Source organism: Panthera onca, chromosome D1 (assembly GCF_046562875.1).
Source record: "Panthera onca isolate mPanOnc1 chromosome D1, mPanOnc1 haplotype 2, whole genome shotgun sequence".
Lineage (NCBI taxonomy): Eukaryota > Metazoa > Chordata > Mammalia > Carnivora > Felidae > Panthera > Panthera onca.
The window spans coordinates 60,074,716-60,089,681 of NC_138348.1; the positions used below are offsets into that span (position 1 = coordinate 60,074,716).

General features: G+C 36.6%; 1 protein-coding gene across 6 annotated transcripts in view; it reads left to right on the forward strand.

The window, feature by feature from the left end:
• ACER3 (alkaline ceramidase 3) overlaps nucleotides 1-14,966 on the forward strand; it is a 175,027-nt gene that overhangs the window by 147,552 nt on the left and 12,509 nt on the right. For all 6 annotated transcript variants that reach the window (XM_060605551.3, XM_078433084.2, XM_060605553.3 and 3 more), the window contains 2 exons: nucleotides 7,987-8,088; nucleotides 10,222-10,326. In XM_060605551.3, coding sequence (XP_060461534.1) covers nucleotides 7,987-8,088; nucleotides 10,222-10,326 — 207 coding nt within the window. The remainder of the gene's footprint in view (nucleotides 1-7,986; nucleotides 8,089-10,221; nucleotides 10,327-14,966) is intronic.

Consider the following 14,966-nt stretch of genomic DNA (forward strand, 5'->3'; position numbering starts at 1 on the left):
GCTCACTCGGTTAAGCATCTGACTCTTGGTTTCGGCTCAGGTCATGACCTCACGGTTTAGGAGTTCAAGCCCTTAGTCAGGCTCCACACTGACAGCATGGAGCCTGCTTGAGATTCTCTCTCCCTCTCTCTGTTCCTCCTCCACATGTTCTCACTCTCTCTCTCTCTCTCTCTCCCTCCCTCTCTCTCTCCCTCCCTCTCTCTCTCTCTCTCTCTCTCAAAATAAATAAGTAAACTTAAAAAAAAAAAAAATTGCAGCTCTTTCTCAGCAGGTACCAGTTCTAAATAAGAATGAACTAGGGGCCAAAATGTAAAACCAAAAAAGAAGCAGCTATGTGTGGTTAGTAATTTCTAGTTTAAACTGTAACTGAACACTGTAGCTTCATATGTCTTATTTCATATTATACTTCTCCCATTACTGATAGTTTTGACTTTAATAAAAGACATCCCATAGTTTTTAGTGTCACAAAATGAGAATTTTTCAACAGTATGTTCTAGAAAGTAATATACTAACTGGAGTGAATGTTTGTATCTATTAAGAAGTAGCCTTAACCCTTTCTCTCATGCCTTAACTGTCAAGTGATTAAAACTCTTAAAAGCATAGTATTAGAGTCAGCATGCTGGACTGACAGGTAAACGCTGAAGCGGTTAGAGCTGGTACTGATGCTGTCAGTCTTTAGCACTATCCGCTTAGCTGTGTTTATGCTACAAAAGTGCAACATTAGACACTAGCCAGCTAGTACTGCTACCTCATGTAACTCCAAAGAGGAAAACAGGATTTGATTAAGTGCACACGTCTTCTTTAAGTTACTCCTGTTGTCCTTGGCTTGGATACAGTGACGTGCAGACTTGTGTGGCCACTGTCTTTAATTACTTTGACTAATACCGTGAATGGACAGCCACACATTCCCTCTTCACCTGACCAGCAATGGCCCTTCAACTGCAGTAGGAAAAAAGAAAAAAACAAAAAACCGTTTTGTGTGAAAATTGGTGACAACTGGCACTTAAGATCAGAAAAAGAGTTGCTTATACCTGATGCTTTAAGATGCTGTCTGCCCAAAGCTCTGAAAGACTTTAAGATGAAAGCAGTCATCCTTACTACAATACTACTGAGTTTTTGTAGAATTTACATTTGATAGTAAAACCTACCTGTTTAATCTTAAAAAAAAAACCCCACATAAATACTAATTTTAAAAGAAAGGGATATAAAAACAATATGTGCCACACAAATACTGACTAAAAGAAAGTTGGACTAGCCATTTTAATAACAAAAAAAATTAAGGCATTATTTAAAACAAATGTGTTTGCTACATTGTTATTAAAAGATTCACCTTACCAGAAAAAAAAAAGGCAGTTCTAACTCTTCTATGGAAAATTTTAAGCAAAGATTGACAGAATTACAAAGAAAAATGTATCAATGTTCCATCATGCTGAGTTATTTTAACACAGTAGCTCTATTAAAAAGGATATAGACAAAATTTGAGTAATACAATAACAAGTTGGTTTAATATGTTTAACAGTTAGAGAGTGCTTGGTCTTCTCAAGCATGCACGGAGTGGTTATTAAATCTACCAGACACTAGTTTTAAAGCAAGGTTCAACAAACTTTAAAGAATTATTACCATATATAACATGTTCTCCAACTATAGTACAGACAGGATTAGCCAAATAGCCCATATATTTGTAAATTTAAAACCACATTTGTAAATACAAGTAAAAAATAGAAATCATAGTAGAAATATCGTAGTTCATATAAAGTAATCACAGTGAAAGTACTACAAATCAAAGTAAGATATAGCTAAAGTGGTTCTTAGAGGGAAATGCATAGCCTTAGATGAAATAGGCTGAAGAATAATGAACTAAGCATACAACTTCAATAATTAGAAAGTGGATCAATAGAATCAATCCACATAGAAATGAAAAATGGGACTAATGAAGGGCAGAAACTAATGAAAAGAGGAGTGCCTGGGTGGCTTAATCAGTTAAGCATCCGACTTCAGCTCAGGTCATGATCTTGCAGCTCATGTGTCCGAGCACCGCGTTGGGCTCTGTGCTGACAGCTCAGAGCCTGGAGCCTGCTTCGGATTCTGTGTCTCCCTCTCTGACCCCTCCCTGGCATGCTCACTCTGTCTCTCTCTCTCTCAAAAATAAAAAAGAAACATAAAAAATTTTTAAATAATGAAAAGGAAACAGATATAATATTAAAGATTAACGTCTTCAATTTAATTTTGCTCCCTTCTGAAACCCTGCTAAGACTCCAACGAAGGAATTTATTTATAAAGCATAAATCCACAAGAAGACTTAATAAAATTTTAGAAGCTGGAAAGTAGATGGATTACTGCTAACTGCCTTAAGTAACCCACGAAAGCTGAATTTTAAAGAACCTCCAGTTTACACCAGAATTTTCTAAAATATCAAACATTAGCAGCAACAGACAGTTTGGAAAAGGAGCTAGAAGAGATGTCTAAAATAAAGAAGACTGGTTAAGGCTTTAAGAAGCTGTGAAATGCTTACATCCCCTCACCTACTCCATACCGCTGAACAATTGCAGAAGCCTATAGGTTTATTCTCTGGGAAGGGTGAACAATATCTCTAGATTGGGTTTTGCAGACACAATTGAGCATGTGAATACCATGGTGAAATCAGGGAAATCGGGTGACCTTATGCAATCTGAATGTTGTATGTAAAAACCTCTAAGCAGAAAATTGGAAGAATTTTCTTTTAGGGAATATGAGGAGCCTAAAAGACCTAAACATTCTGATATTGGGGGTTCGCTAATAATTGGTCCAGCAAAATAACCCTACAATGAAGGTTACTAGACTAAGGGCCTCAAACATATGTTTAGAGCTTGTGGTCACCTTTTTAGTTTCCCATTCTTCAAAATGAGACGGTGCCAGACATATGATAAATGCAACCAATATGAAACGTAGAGGTCAAAACAAATAATAAGGAAAGAAAAGCAACTTAGAAGAAAACAACTTATGCGTGAAGAAGAAAACTTCAAAAATAACAAAACAACAAATACCATTATTCATATTCCTAGAAATATACTACATCTATGACTCAAGAGTAGGATGCAATAAAAAAGGAACATTCAAAGAATCTGCCCCCCGCCCCAAAAGAAGATACTAAAAATATAGTACAATGATAAACTGAAGTGAATGGTTTGAAAGATACAGTCAAAGAAGCTACTGGAATTCCTTCTCCATTGTGACTGCATTATGGTCCATCATCCCTCATCCACCAGCAAGAATCTACCACAGGAAAGGCTTACTAAACCCATGGTATGGTCCAGAGTAAACAGGACAGCATGAGATCTCAGGGCCCTTGGGCCCAATCACCACCACTGCTGTGGAGAAACAGTGAAGTGTTTCCTCAAGTCTGTGGGCTTCCTGGCAGAAAGGGCAGAAGCAAAGACAGATGGACACACAGACACACACACACACACACACACACACACACACACACACACACACACCTGGGTGCCATTAGGCTGATGAGAAAGAAATGGAGAAGAGATTCGGTAGAAATATTACTGGGCTGGATAGAAGGGCCAACATAGAAAAAGGGGAGAGGACAGTGCAGATAAAATGGAAGGGAGGGAATCATCACCAAAATTATTCAAGAAAAGATCCTATACATGAAAGACATGAATGATTGCATTGGAAAAACCCAGTGGCTGTTCACAATGGGTGGAAATAAATCCATGCCAGTTTCAGAATTCTAAGACAAAGAAGATTCCACAAATTTATAGAGTTAGAAGGCATATAATACTTACAAAGGATCATGAATCAGAATGGTTTAGGACTCATCAAAACAAAAGTGGCAGCTGGAATTACAGAATTCTAACCTAGGATCTTGTAGTCAGCCAAACTACCAATGAAATGTGATGACAAAATACATCTTCTTATATTTGAATTCTCAAAAGAAATAGCCTATAAACGATTACTCAGAAGCCTACTGAAGGATGAATTTGACCAAAGTGAGAGAGTAAACCAAAAAGGAGGAAGACATGAAATTCAAGATGGGAAATCCAGCATCGAGAGAGGTAAAGGCAATTCCCAAGGTGAAGAGGAAGGGAAGGGATTTCTTAGATGATAGCCATATGCTAGTCAGGAAGGCAGTCCAGAATGAAGCACTGTAACTCCAGATACAGATGTGTTGCGAGCCTTCTGTATTATACATTCTTGTGCCTGATGATAATGGGTAGTTTGTCCCCAGAATCTTATCTGTACTTAGTTTATAGGGACTATGTGCTGATGAAATTCTTGCTCTCTCCTGTGTACCCTGCTACCTGGATAACCAAAGACGTTCATTTCACCCCACAGAAGAATTTTGCTTTGAACTACTGCTGAGAGCTGAAGATTGGCCCTGGTAAGTAAGCTTAGAAGGAGAAAATGGAGAGTACTCTACTCCCACTGGTCATATTCTGTCACATCTCAGCTCCTTACCCACACTGATACGCTGTCAGATGCCTTCACTGTGTTGAACCCTGTTAACTGGGACTCATTCTTGCCTCCCCTAAATGGGGTTATGATAAACTCTTTGAAAAGCTGAAGACGTCATCTTCTCAGAGATGTTCATCAAACAATGACAATAATACTTTTTCCATGCACAGCCAGGTTTATGCTTTCCTGATGGTTTTAAATTATTTTTTCATTGATTTATATACAAATACTTATAGTTAAAATAAGAAAATATTTGAGAAAATCTATTCTTGTCATTCACCATATTAAAAAATAAAGGAGAAAAATATGTGAAGATAGCAATAGATTTAGAAAAAGCATTCTATAAAATTCAACACCTATTTACAATCTAAAAACAAAATAAATCCCTTTATAAATGACTAATAGAAGGGAACTTCTTAACCTGTAAACTCTACAGCATCTAACACATTTAGGCATGAAATGTTAAAAGAAATTTCTCTTCAAAATGAAGACTAAAACAGGAGTATATATTATCACCACTTCTATTCAACATTTTACTGGTTGAAGCCCTGTCCAACATAGTATTTGCAAATGACATGATCGTGTACAGAAAATGTCATAGGACACGTACCAAAAAACTGGAAGCAGTAAGTTGGAATTCAACAAGGTCATGAAATTCAGATGAATATTCAAAAATCATATTTCTATGTACTAGCAGTGGAACAATTGAGAAGTGAAATTTCAAAAGTACAATTTCCAATAGCATCAAAAAGCATCAGATGTTTAGGAACTAAATTTAGCAACAGTATGCAAGACCTGCGTATGGGAAACTACAGTGAACAGTTTTTTGCTGAGAGAAATTAAATAAGATCTAAATAAATGGAGAGATGCATCATTTTCATGGATTAGAAAACTCAATATTATTAAGATGTCTGTTCTCCCCAGCTGATCTATAGGTTTAATCAATCATAATCAAAATCTCTACAGGATTTTTGGTAAAAATTGAGAATCTGATTCTGAAATTTGCATGGGAATGCAAAGAATCTAGAAGAACCAAAACAGTTTTAAAAAAGAACAAAGTTAGAGGACTTACACTTCTTGATTTGCTCTGTGTTACACTAATCAAGACAATGTGGTATTGGTGATAAGAATAAAATACAGATCAATAAAACATCCAAATATAGACCACTCATCAATACTGACCTGATGTTAAGTAAACATCCAAAGGTAATTCTTTTGGAGAAAGGATAATCTTTTCAATAAATTGTGTTGAAACAACTGTATATTCTCATTTTAAAAAGTGAACTTAAGGGCACCTGGGTGGCTCAGTTGGGTAAGCATCCTACTTCGGCTCAGGTCATGGTCTCACAGTACATGGGTTTGAGCCCCACCTCAGGCTCTGTGCTGACAGCTCAGAGTCTGGAGCCTGCTTCAGATTCTGTCTCCCTCTCTCTTACTCTCTGCCCCCCCCGCCCCCCCCCCCCGCTTGTGTTCTCTCTCTTTGAAAAATAAACATTTAATAAATAAATGAATTTAAACTCATGCCATTATAAAAATTTCTAGAATTGAATCATATCCCTAAATATTAAAGCTAAAATTATAAAACTTCCAGAAGAACGTGTAGAAGTTTTTGCAGCCTTTGGTTAGGTGAAGTTATTATATAGGACACAAAAAGCTATAATGAAAAAATTTGTAAGTTGAACTTTATCAAAATAACAAATTTTTATTCTTCAAAAGACATTGTTAAGAAAATGAGAGGCAGGGGTGCCTGGGTGGCTCAGTCGGTTAAACATCTTAATCTTGATTTTTGCTCAGGTCATGATCTCATGGTTTGTGAGTTTGAGCCCCATTTCAGGCTCTGAGCTGACAGGGTGGAGCCTGCTTGGGATTCTCTCTCTCCCTCTCTCTCTTTCTCTGCCCCTTGCCTATGCGCGCACATTCGCTCGCTCTCTCTCCCTCTCTCTCAAGATAAATAAACTTAGAATAATAATAATAAAATAAAATGAAAGGCAAATCACAAACTTGGAGAAAATACAACATACATATATCCAACAAAGGACTTAATGTCTAGAATATATAAAGAAGTGTTGCAATTAAAAAAAGAACTCTTAGAACTCAAGAAAGCAAATATTTTTTTTAAATAGGCAAAGATTCAACAAACACTGTATTGAAGAAGATAATATGGATGGCAAATAGCATATAAGATGTTCAATAACATTAGTCATTAGGGAAATGCAAATCAAAACCACGATGAGATACCACTAACACCTACAAAGAACAACTAAAAGGAAACAAACAAAAACCGATGTTATACCAAGTGTTGGTGAGGATGTAGAACTAAAAACATACACTGCTGGTGGGAATGTAAAATGATACACACTTAGGAAAACAGTGTAACAGTGTCTTAAAAAGTGTAACATTCACCTGCCATTCAGTACAGGTGTTCCTCTCCTAGCTTTTTACCGAAGAGAAATGAAAACATGTTCATACAAAAACTTACTTGTCAATGTTCGTAGCTATTTTATTATAGAAAAAAACTGGAAACAACATAAATGTCCACCAACATTCGGACAGACAAATTGTGGCTTATCCATACAATGGAATACTACTCAGCGATAAAAGGAAATGAAGTAGTGATACACATAACAACATGGATGAATTTCAAAATAATTATGCCAAGTGAAAGAAGCCATACAGTGAAGATCTACTGTATTATTCCCTTTACATAACATTCTAAAATGTGCAAACTATGCTTTTGGAGATGGTGGATATGTTTATTATCTTGATTGTAGTGTAACTTTCATGGATATATACAGATGTACTGATCAAACGTACACTTGAAATATATTCAGTTTAACGTAAACCAGTGATACCTCATTGAAGCTGTAAAAAATATATAAGCTATTGTTCTTGTTTTGGGTAACTCACCAAGCTTCAGTTTTCTCATCAGTGATGTGCAAAGAATAATACCTGCTTCACAGGGTTTATTTGAAGATTTTATTCATATGCTTGTGTATCTAATTTACTATGGTGCCTACCTGACACATAGCAAGTAACTCAGCCAATGTTAATTCTGTTCCAGCATCCCCCTGCCTCTTCCAGAGGACTGATACAGTCCGTCAGATTACTTTCTTGAAGCACATAGCAATCAAATGGCACATTCTTTCTCATTTTTTTAATAGCTAAATCTAGTCTGCAAATGTATTAGAGAATTTAATAGATGGGTTTGCTTTTAATACTAACAAAAACCTTTCCTTCTCGGGGCACCTAGGTGGCTCAGTTGGTTGAGTGTCCAACTTTGGTTCAGGTCATGATCTCATGGTTCGTGGGTTCAAGCCCCACATAGGGCTCGCTGCTGTCAGCGCAGAGCCTGCTTCTGATCTTCCGTCTCCCCCTCTCTCTGCCCCTCCCCCGCTTGTGCTCTCTCACTATCAAAAATAAACATTAGAAAACCCCCCAAAAACAAAAAACCTTTCCTTCTCGTGAAAGTGATGGCTTCAAGCTCTGATGATGACAGGAGTTGACAACATTTCATTTTGCTTTCCCTTTTTTTCCCCACAGGGTTTATCCATGGCTCAGAGGACTAGGTTATACATCCTTGGGCATATTTTTATTGGGATTTCTGTTATGGAACATAGATAACATATTTTGTGATTCACTGAGGTAAGATGTGCATCTTTTTCAATCTTTGAGAAATATTTTTAGAAACAGTCTATAAGCAGAGAATTTCATAGGCATATAGAATTATTAGTGCCACTAAGCGAATTTTTGCCATTGTTGAATTTAAAAAGTATTTACAGCACAATAAAGTTAAATTCTGAGAACACTTTTTTAATTAACCTAAAAATTTGGACCCAAGACTATTTCGTAACATCTGTAGGGATTTTTTTGTGTGCACATCACAGAGCTATAGAGTTAATCAGATGTTAATTACGCCTTTGAAATCTGCCTAATCTGTGTTGAAGAAATAAGAATGATTTGTAAGAAGCATGGGATATATATGTGTATAATTTTGTACCTTAATATACTTAATGTTCTTTTCTAAGGCAAGCATTCCTTTTACCATCTTGTCAGCTATTTGTATTGACTAAAGTTTGAATTTTGGGTCTCTGGATCCTAGTCTGTCATTAAGATACTATATTTCTGGGCCTCAGTTTCCATAAAGTTAACATGTTAAATAGGTTTAAAGTAGCGGGTCCTTCCAATTCAAAATTCTGTGCCCTAAAGTTTTGCATAAACACGTATATTGAATAGCACCAGGGAGAGGCAATTAGCAAAATTCAGACTGTGAGAAATCTATAGGATGAATACCTGGTTTCTGCAGCATCAGTTGCAGAGGGGGTAAAAAAGGGAGGAGAGACATATAGATTAAAAGAGACCTAAGAGATTTACGGTATCAACCAAATACAATGGTTGACTTGTTTTGAATCTTGATTTAAGCAGACAAACTGTAAAAAAAAAAAAAAAAAAAAAATTATAAACTTACAAGACAATTGGAAGTTTGATCAGTAATTGAATATTTGGTGATATTAAGAGATTATTGTTAATATTTTATATGTGAAAATAGTATTATGGTTAAGTTTTAAAGAGCTTTTAATCTTTTAGAGACACATAGTAAAATATTTAGAGTTAAAATACAATATCTGGGATTTGCTTCAAAATATAGAAGGGGAGAAGCAGATGAGAGTTTAGATGATTGGCTGTTAGTTACAATTATTGAAGCTGGATAATGGGTACATTATTACTTTGCCTATTGTTGCACATGTTTGAAATTTTCCATAAAATAATAAAAATAATAAAAAGTTAAATAAGTAAATTTAGATTTTAAATGTATATAAATAAACAAGTAATATACCTAGCTTAGAAAACTAAGGTCTGAGTGAGTAGTTCTGAATCAGTAATATACATCAGAAGCCCTATTAGAGCATTTACACTGCTGAGATAAGTCATCATCTTCTGGGTGAAAGCCACCAAGAAATAAAGTAAGTTCTTAGAGATGGTAATTGTCTCAAAAATTTATGGGCTATCTAGAAAAATAGTTTGGTGTTTAACATTGATTTTCTCCCTTCTAATAATGAGAATGTTAATATGGTACACACTTAATCAAAAGATCTAGAATCTGAGACTCGGCTGTGCCACTTGGCTGAGTGATTTAGGCAACTTGGTCTCTGAATTTTAGTTCCTCATCTGTAAAGCAAAGCTAAGAATATCTACCTCAATGTCTCACCTAAGTAGTGAAATAATATTTACAAAAGCACTTCATAGACTGTACAGTGTTCATCTAAGATGACGGTTGTATGTAGGCCAAGGAAAAGCATGTATCTGGTTTCTTGACTGAATAGCTAAGTAGACTAATGTTTCCCAAATTGTGTTCCAGGAAACACTAGTTTCATAAAATGTTAGTAAGATACTACATTACGCAAGGGTTCTGTGCATTAGTTCATTACCTGAAAAAAAATGAAAATAAACTCTTACAGTTATGATAGGACTTCTCAAAGCCTTTATTCTGTTAATATATACTGCAGTTTCCAAGAGGGCAATAAACTATGTACCATTTCCCACATTTTTTTTGAACACAGCATCATTTCTTCATGGAACTTCTGCTAGGAATGCTGTTCCTCAAAACACACTTTGGAAAACAATATGGCAGACTACAGCAGACTTAAGGAAATTAAATAATTGCCATGTTTGAGAGTCATATTTCAAAATGTTCATAGGCTGTCAGCATTAGTTGCTAACTATTAAAAAAAAAAAAAAGATAATAACATGGTGATTTCTTCCCTCCTCTTTTCATAGGAACTTTCGAAAGAAGATGCCACCTATCATAAGTGTTGCCACACAGTTTCATGCATGGTGGCATATTTTAACTGGCCTTGGTTCTTATCTTCACATCCTTTTCAGGTAGGAAATAGAGACTGTTTTAGCATAGTGTTGAAGTATTTATTCTCTTACTCTTCAAAAAGAATGGTGTAGATATAAAAAGACAAAATCAGGAACTTATGTTCCAGCTTTGCCTCTGCCACTGGATGACCTTAGGCAAGTCCCTTCCTCTCTCTCAAGCTTAGTTTTCTCATCCTTAAATTAAATTTTTTTTTTCATGTTTATTTACATATTTTGAGGGAGATAGAGCATGGCGCATGGGCAAGCGAGAAAGGAGCAGAGAGTGGGGTCAAGAGACTCCCACGCAGGTTCCACACTGTCAACACAGAGCCTGACGCAGGGCCGGATCTCATGAACCGTGAGGTCATGACCTGAGCCAAAATGAAGAGTCAGACGCTTAACCAACTGAGCCACCCAGGCGCTCCAAGTTTTCTTATCCTTAAAAGTGAGATAGTTGTACTATCACCTTGACATATGATCTACATTTTAGAGCAAGTAGGATATAAACATTTCCATTTCATGTCGATCAACATATCTTTGTTCATAGAGAACAAACTTAGAGGGGAAAAAGCAGCCAGATCCCCTGAGTAGGAGCCTGGGAAAGTATGAGTATCAGAAGTCCCCAGCTTAATTTGTCTCCTTCCCTGAAATAAGTTGGTTGCCATTTCTCTTCCCCTGCTCCCCTATCAAATGATTGTTGGAGGTCAATCATTTATAACAAAAATGAAGTTAAAATTCTCTCTGATCACCCTATTCAAATAATACCTCCATATCACTCTGTCTCCCCTTACCAGGCCTCATTGTTCTTCAAGCATTTATAAGCAGTTATATATATTTACTTGTTTGCCTCCCCCAGCTAGACGTTAAGTTCCTTGAGAGCAGAGACTTTATCTTACTCACTGCTACCCTCTCAAATGCTTAGAACAATACCTTTCAGATAGCAAGCACTCAGTATATATTGTTAAATAATTGAATGAATGAGTGTATACCTATTGGTCTCTTTACTGGGGGTCAGACTATGTTTAGACTATTGGTCTCTTTACTGGGGGCCAGACTATGTTATTTAGGTATCCTGAATTATCTAAAATATAACTACTAGTAATATCCACCTAGGTGGCTTAGTCAGTTAAGCATCTGACTTCTGCTCAGGTCATGGTCTCGTGGTCCATGAGTTCAACCCCCGTGTCGGGCTCTGTGCTGGCAGCTCAGAGCTTGGAGCCTGCTTTCAATTCTATGTCTCCCTCTCTCTGCCCCTCCCCCGCTCACACACACATGCACATGCTTGCTGTCTCTCTCTCTCTCTCTCAAAAACAAACATTAAAAAAATGTTTTTTTAACGTAACTACCTGTGAATTATAGAAAAGGAACTTCTGGGCAGCTAAATAAGAATCATTGAATTAATGCTGTGAAGAGCTCAAGGTTATTAATCATGGAAGAGCTCTTAAACTTTGGCCGTAAGTATACTTATTTTACATTTTGCCACTTGTTACTACATTGATTATTTGGATTCTCAGCCCGTAGCACATTAAAAATATTCAATTTAAAATGGAAGGGATAGGAAATGTATGGTAAATCGATAGGTGCTAGAAAAAGAGAAACAAGAATAACTGTAGAATGAGCCTGAGAATTAAAACTTAGCACCTTAACACTGCCCTTGGGACTACCCAAGGACATTACTGCGGTGTAATATAGTACAGTAGTAAATTTCTATAATAAATACTCAAGAGGAGGTGAAAGCATACTTATCATATTGTTTTTTCCTTTTACACCTTCCCCTTTCCACCTCCCTTTCACTTTCTCCTTCTCTACTCCTGGTATGGAAAACCAGGGTAATGAGGGGGAAGAAGTGCTGTGCAGAGATGGCAGCATTCAGTGTCCGAGGAATGAGGAATGAGGAAATGAGGAAATGAGGAATGAGGAAAAGGGGTCGGTTGTAGCAGCCTGCTGAGCTTCCAAGAAAACATGGTGGTGACGGGGAAGTGGCAGCTGTGTGGGGCAAGGAAGCAGAGTGATGAGGGGAGGCTGGAGTTAGGAAATGGGTTACACTGGACAAGTAAATCAATTAATTAAACATTAAGTAAATATATTGAGGATAACAAAAGCCTGATTTCTCCACTCTCTCAGAAGGGATTTACAAATACTGAAAGAGGGAAAGCTAGAAAGAACCTTGAGGGGGTTAGATTGGAATTAAAAGTATTAGTATGAACTCAGGAGTATGTGACACACACATGTTCACACAGATATGGAACAAGTTGGATGTGTATGTGTTGTATAGATCATAAATATATATGTATACGTATGTTTACACATACATGCATTGCCTAGCTCTGTGAACCCTGTGAAGGCCGAAAGGCAAGCAAGCTTTGGCCTGTTAAACCTGAGTTAGTTTGAATGTTAAAATTAAATAGCAAGAGTTTCAAGTTACACCCACCGAATAAAATGAGAATCTGTGAGTACATACGAATATGAATGAATGAGAAGGGAAAGCTCTTCTTTACAAAAAAATGCTAACTAACAAATGTAGAAGGAACAACAGACACGAACGATCACCATTTGGCAACTATCTTAGGGATAGTTGATAGGTATAAGTTATCAATGGATGCTCTGGCTGACAAGTGGGAGTAGGATGAGGAACACATATTTGTGTAATTTAGAATATCTCCCCATGAAATACTAATACAAAGGGGAAAATGGTTACTTTACAGTGAAGAAAATTGGTAGCAGCCACCTTGACCATGCATTTAAGTTAACATCACCCATGATGGAGCAAGTCATTAGAGTGTGTCTCCTGATACAAGGCCCTGAAATGAGCTCAGATCATTTCTGTAGTGTTCCTGCCAAAAAACCCTGGCTTGGGTCTGGGTATGAGGAAATATTGCTGGGCCTATGATGCAGGTCCTTCTACAGAATGAAAGTCTTATACTTTGTAAGGACTGTCAAGTTTGTGAGACAAAGAAAGACTGAAGAACTGTTCTAGCTATAAAAAGATTTTTAAGACATGAAAACTAAATGCAATTCCTGTTTGTGTATAGCAACCTGGATCAGAAAGGAAGAAAGAAATTATTGGGACAATCAGCAAAATTGGAATGAATTCTTGAGTTGGATGTTAGCCTTGTATTAATGTTAATTTCCTGACTGGAAGGGTTGTATTGTAATTTAGGAGACCGTCCTTGTTTTATGGTGTACACATTAGAATATTTAGGTGATGGGCATCATGTCATACAGTGACTCTATAGGATATGTTTATACACTTGATCATAGGTGCATTTGTGTGTGTGTGTAAAACAAATGTGGTTAAATGATAGCAATTGGGTCATCTGGGAGAAGGGGATACAGGAATTCTTCAGACCAATCTTGCAACTTTCCTAGATGTTTGAAGCTATTTTTAAATTTAAAAAATTAAAAAAGAGGAAGGCCTCCAGATCATGGTTTTGTTTTGTTTTGAGATATTTATAGTATAAATAAGCCAAGAGAAAACTGATCATCTAACTGGTAATCAAAAAAATGCCTTCTAAAACAGTAGGTTATCCATTTTTGTGAATAAAAATACATATATGGACTAAATATACACATATGCTTATAAATGCTTACTGTCTTTGTAAGGGTATGTTAACCAGTAGGTACCAGCAGTTATCTCTGGGCTGCAGGTCACAGCTAGGAGACAGACCCTCTTTTTCCTGTTTACTCTTTAGTACTGTTCAGATTTTTCACCAAATGATTGTATTACCTTTTTAAAACAATCATTTAGTGGTGCCCAGGTGGCTCTGTTGGTTAAGCATCCGACTTCAGCTCAGGTCATGATCTCACAGATCGTGAGTTCAAGCCCCACATCAGGCTCTATGCTGACAGCTCAGAGCCCGGAGCCTGCTTAGGATTCTGTGTCTCCCTCTCTCTCTGCTCCTCCCCCCCCCCCCACCTTGTGCACAGTCTCTCTCAAAAATAAATAAACATTAAAAAGTTTTTTAAAAGAAAAAATAATAATTTAAAAATAAAGCAATGATATATATATACATATATATGCATATATATGTGTGTGTATATATATGTGTGTGTGTGTGTGTATATATATATATATATATATATATATATATATAATGTTTATTGTATATTTGAGAGAGAAAGAGACGAAAGAGACAGACAGAACGTGAGCAGGGGAGGGGCAGAGAGAGAGGGAGACACAGAATCCAAAATAGGCTCCAGACTCTGAGCTGTCAGCACAGACCCCAGCGCAGGGCTCAAACTCATGACCCGTGAGATCATGACCTGAGCTGAAGTCGGACGCTTAACCGACTGAGCCACCCGGGCACCCCAACAATTAAGATATTTTTTATATCTATTAAGTGAGCTCTATAGTATTTTGAAATTCCCTTCTGTATTCTTTAGTTGCAGTGAAATGGCATGATCATGTATTACTTGTCAGTGTAAACTGATGTAACCCATTTGGAAAGGAATTCAACACTGTATGTGTTTGTGAAAATAAAATATTTGTATTATATTTTTTATCCCAGGTATTCTATTCCTTAGAACTTATCCTAAAGAAATAACCCAGAAAAATGAAAATGTGTGTGTAAACCCAAATATGTTTATCACAGTGTTACTTAATTAGCAAAGCAACAATAATAGTAGAAGAAAAATAAAACACACTATCCAATAAGGTAGAA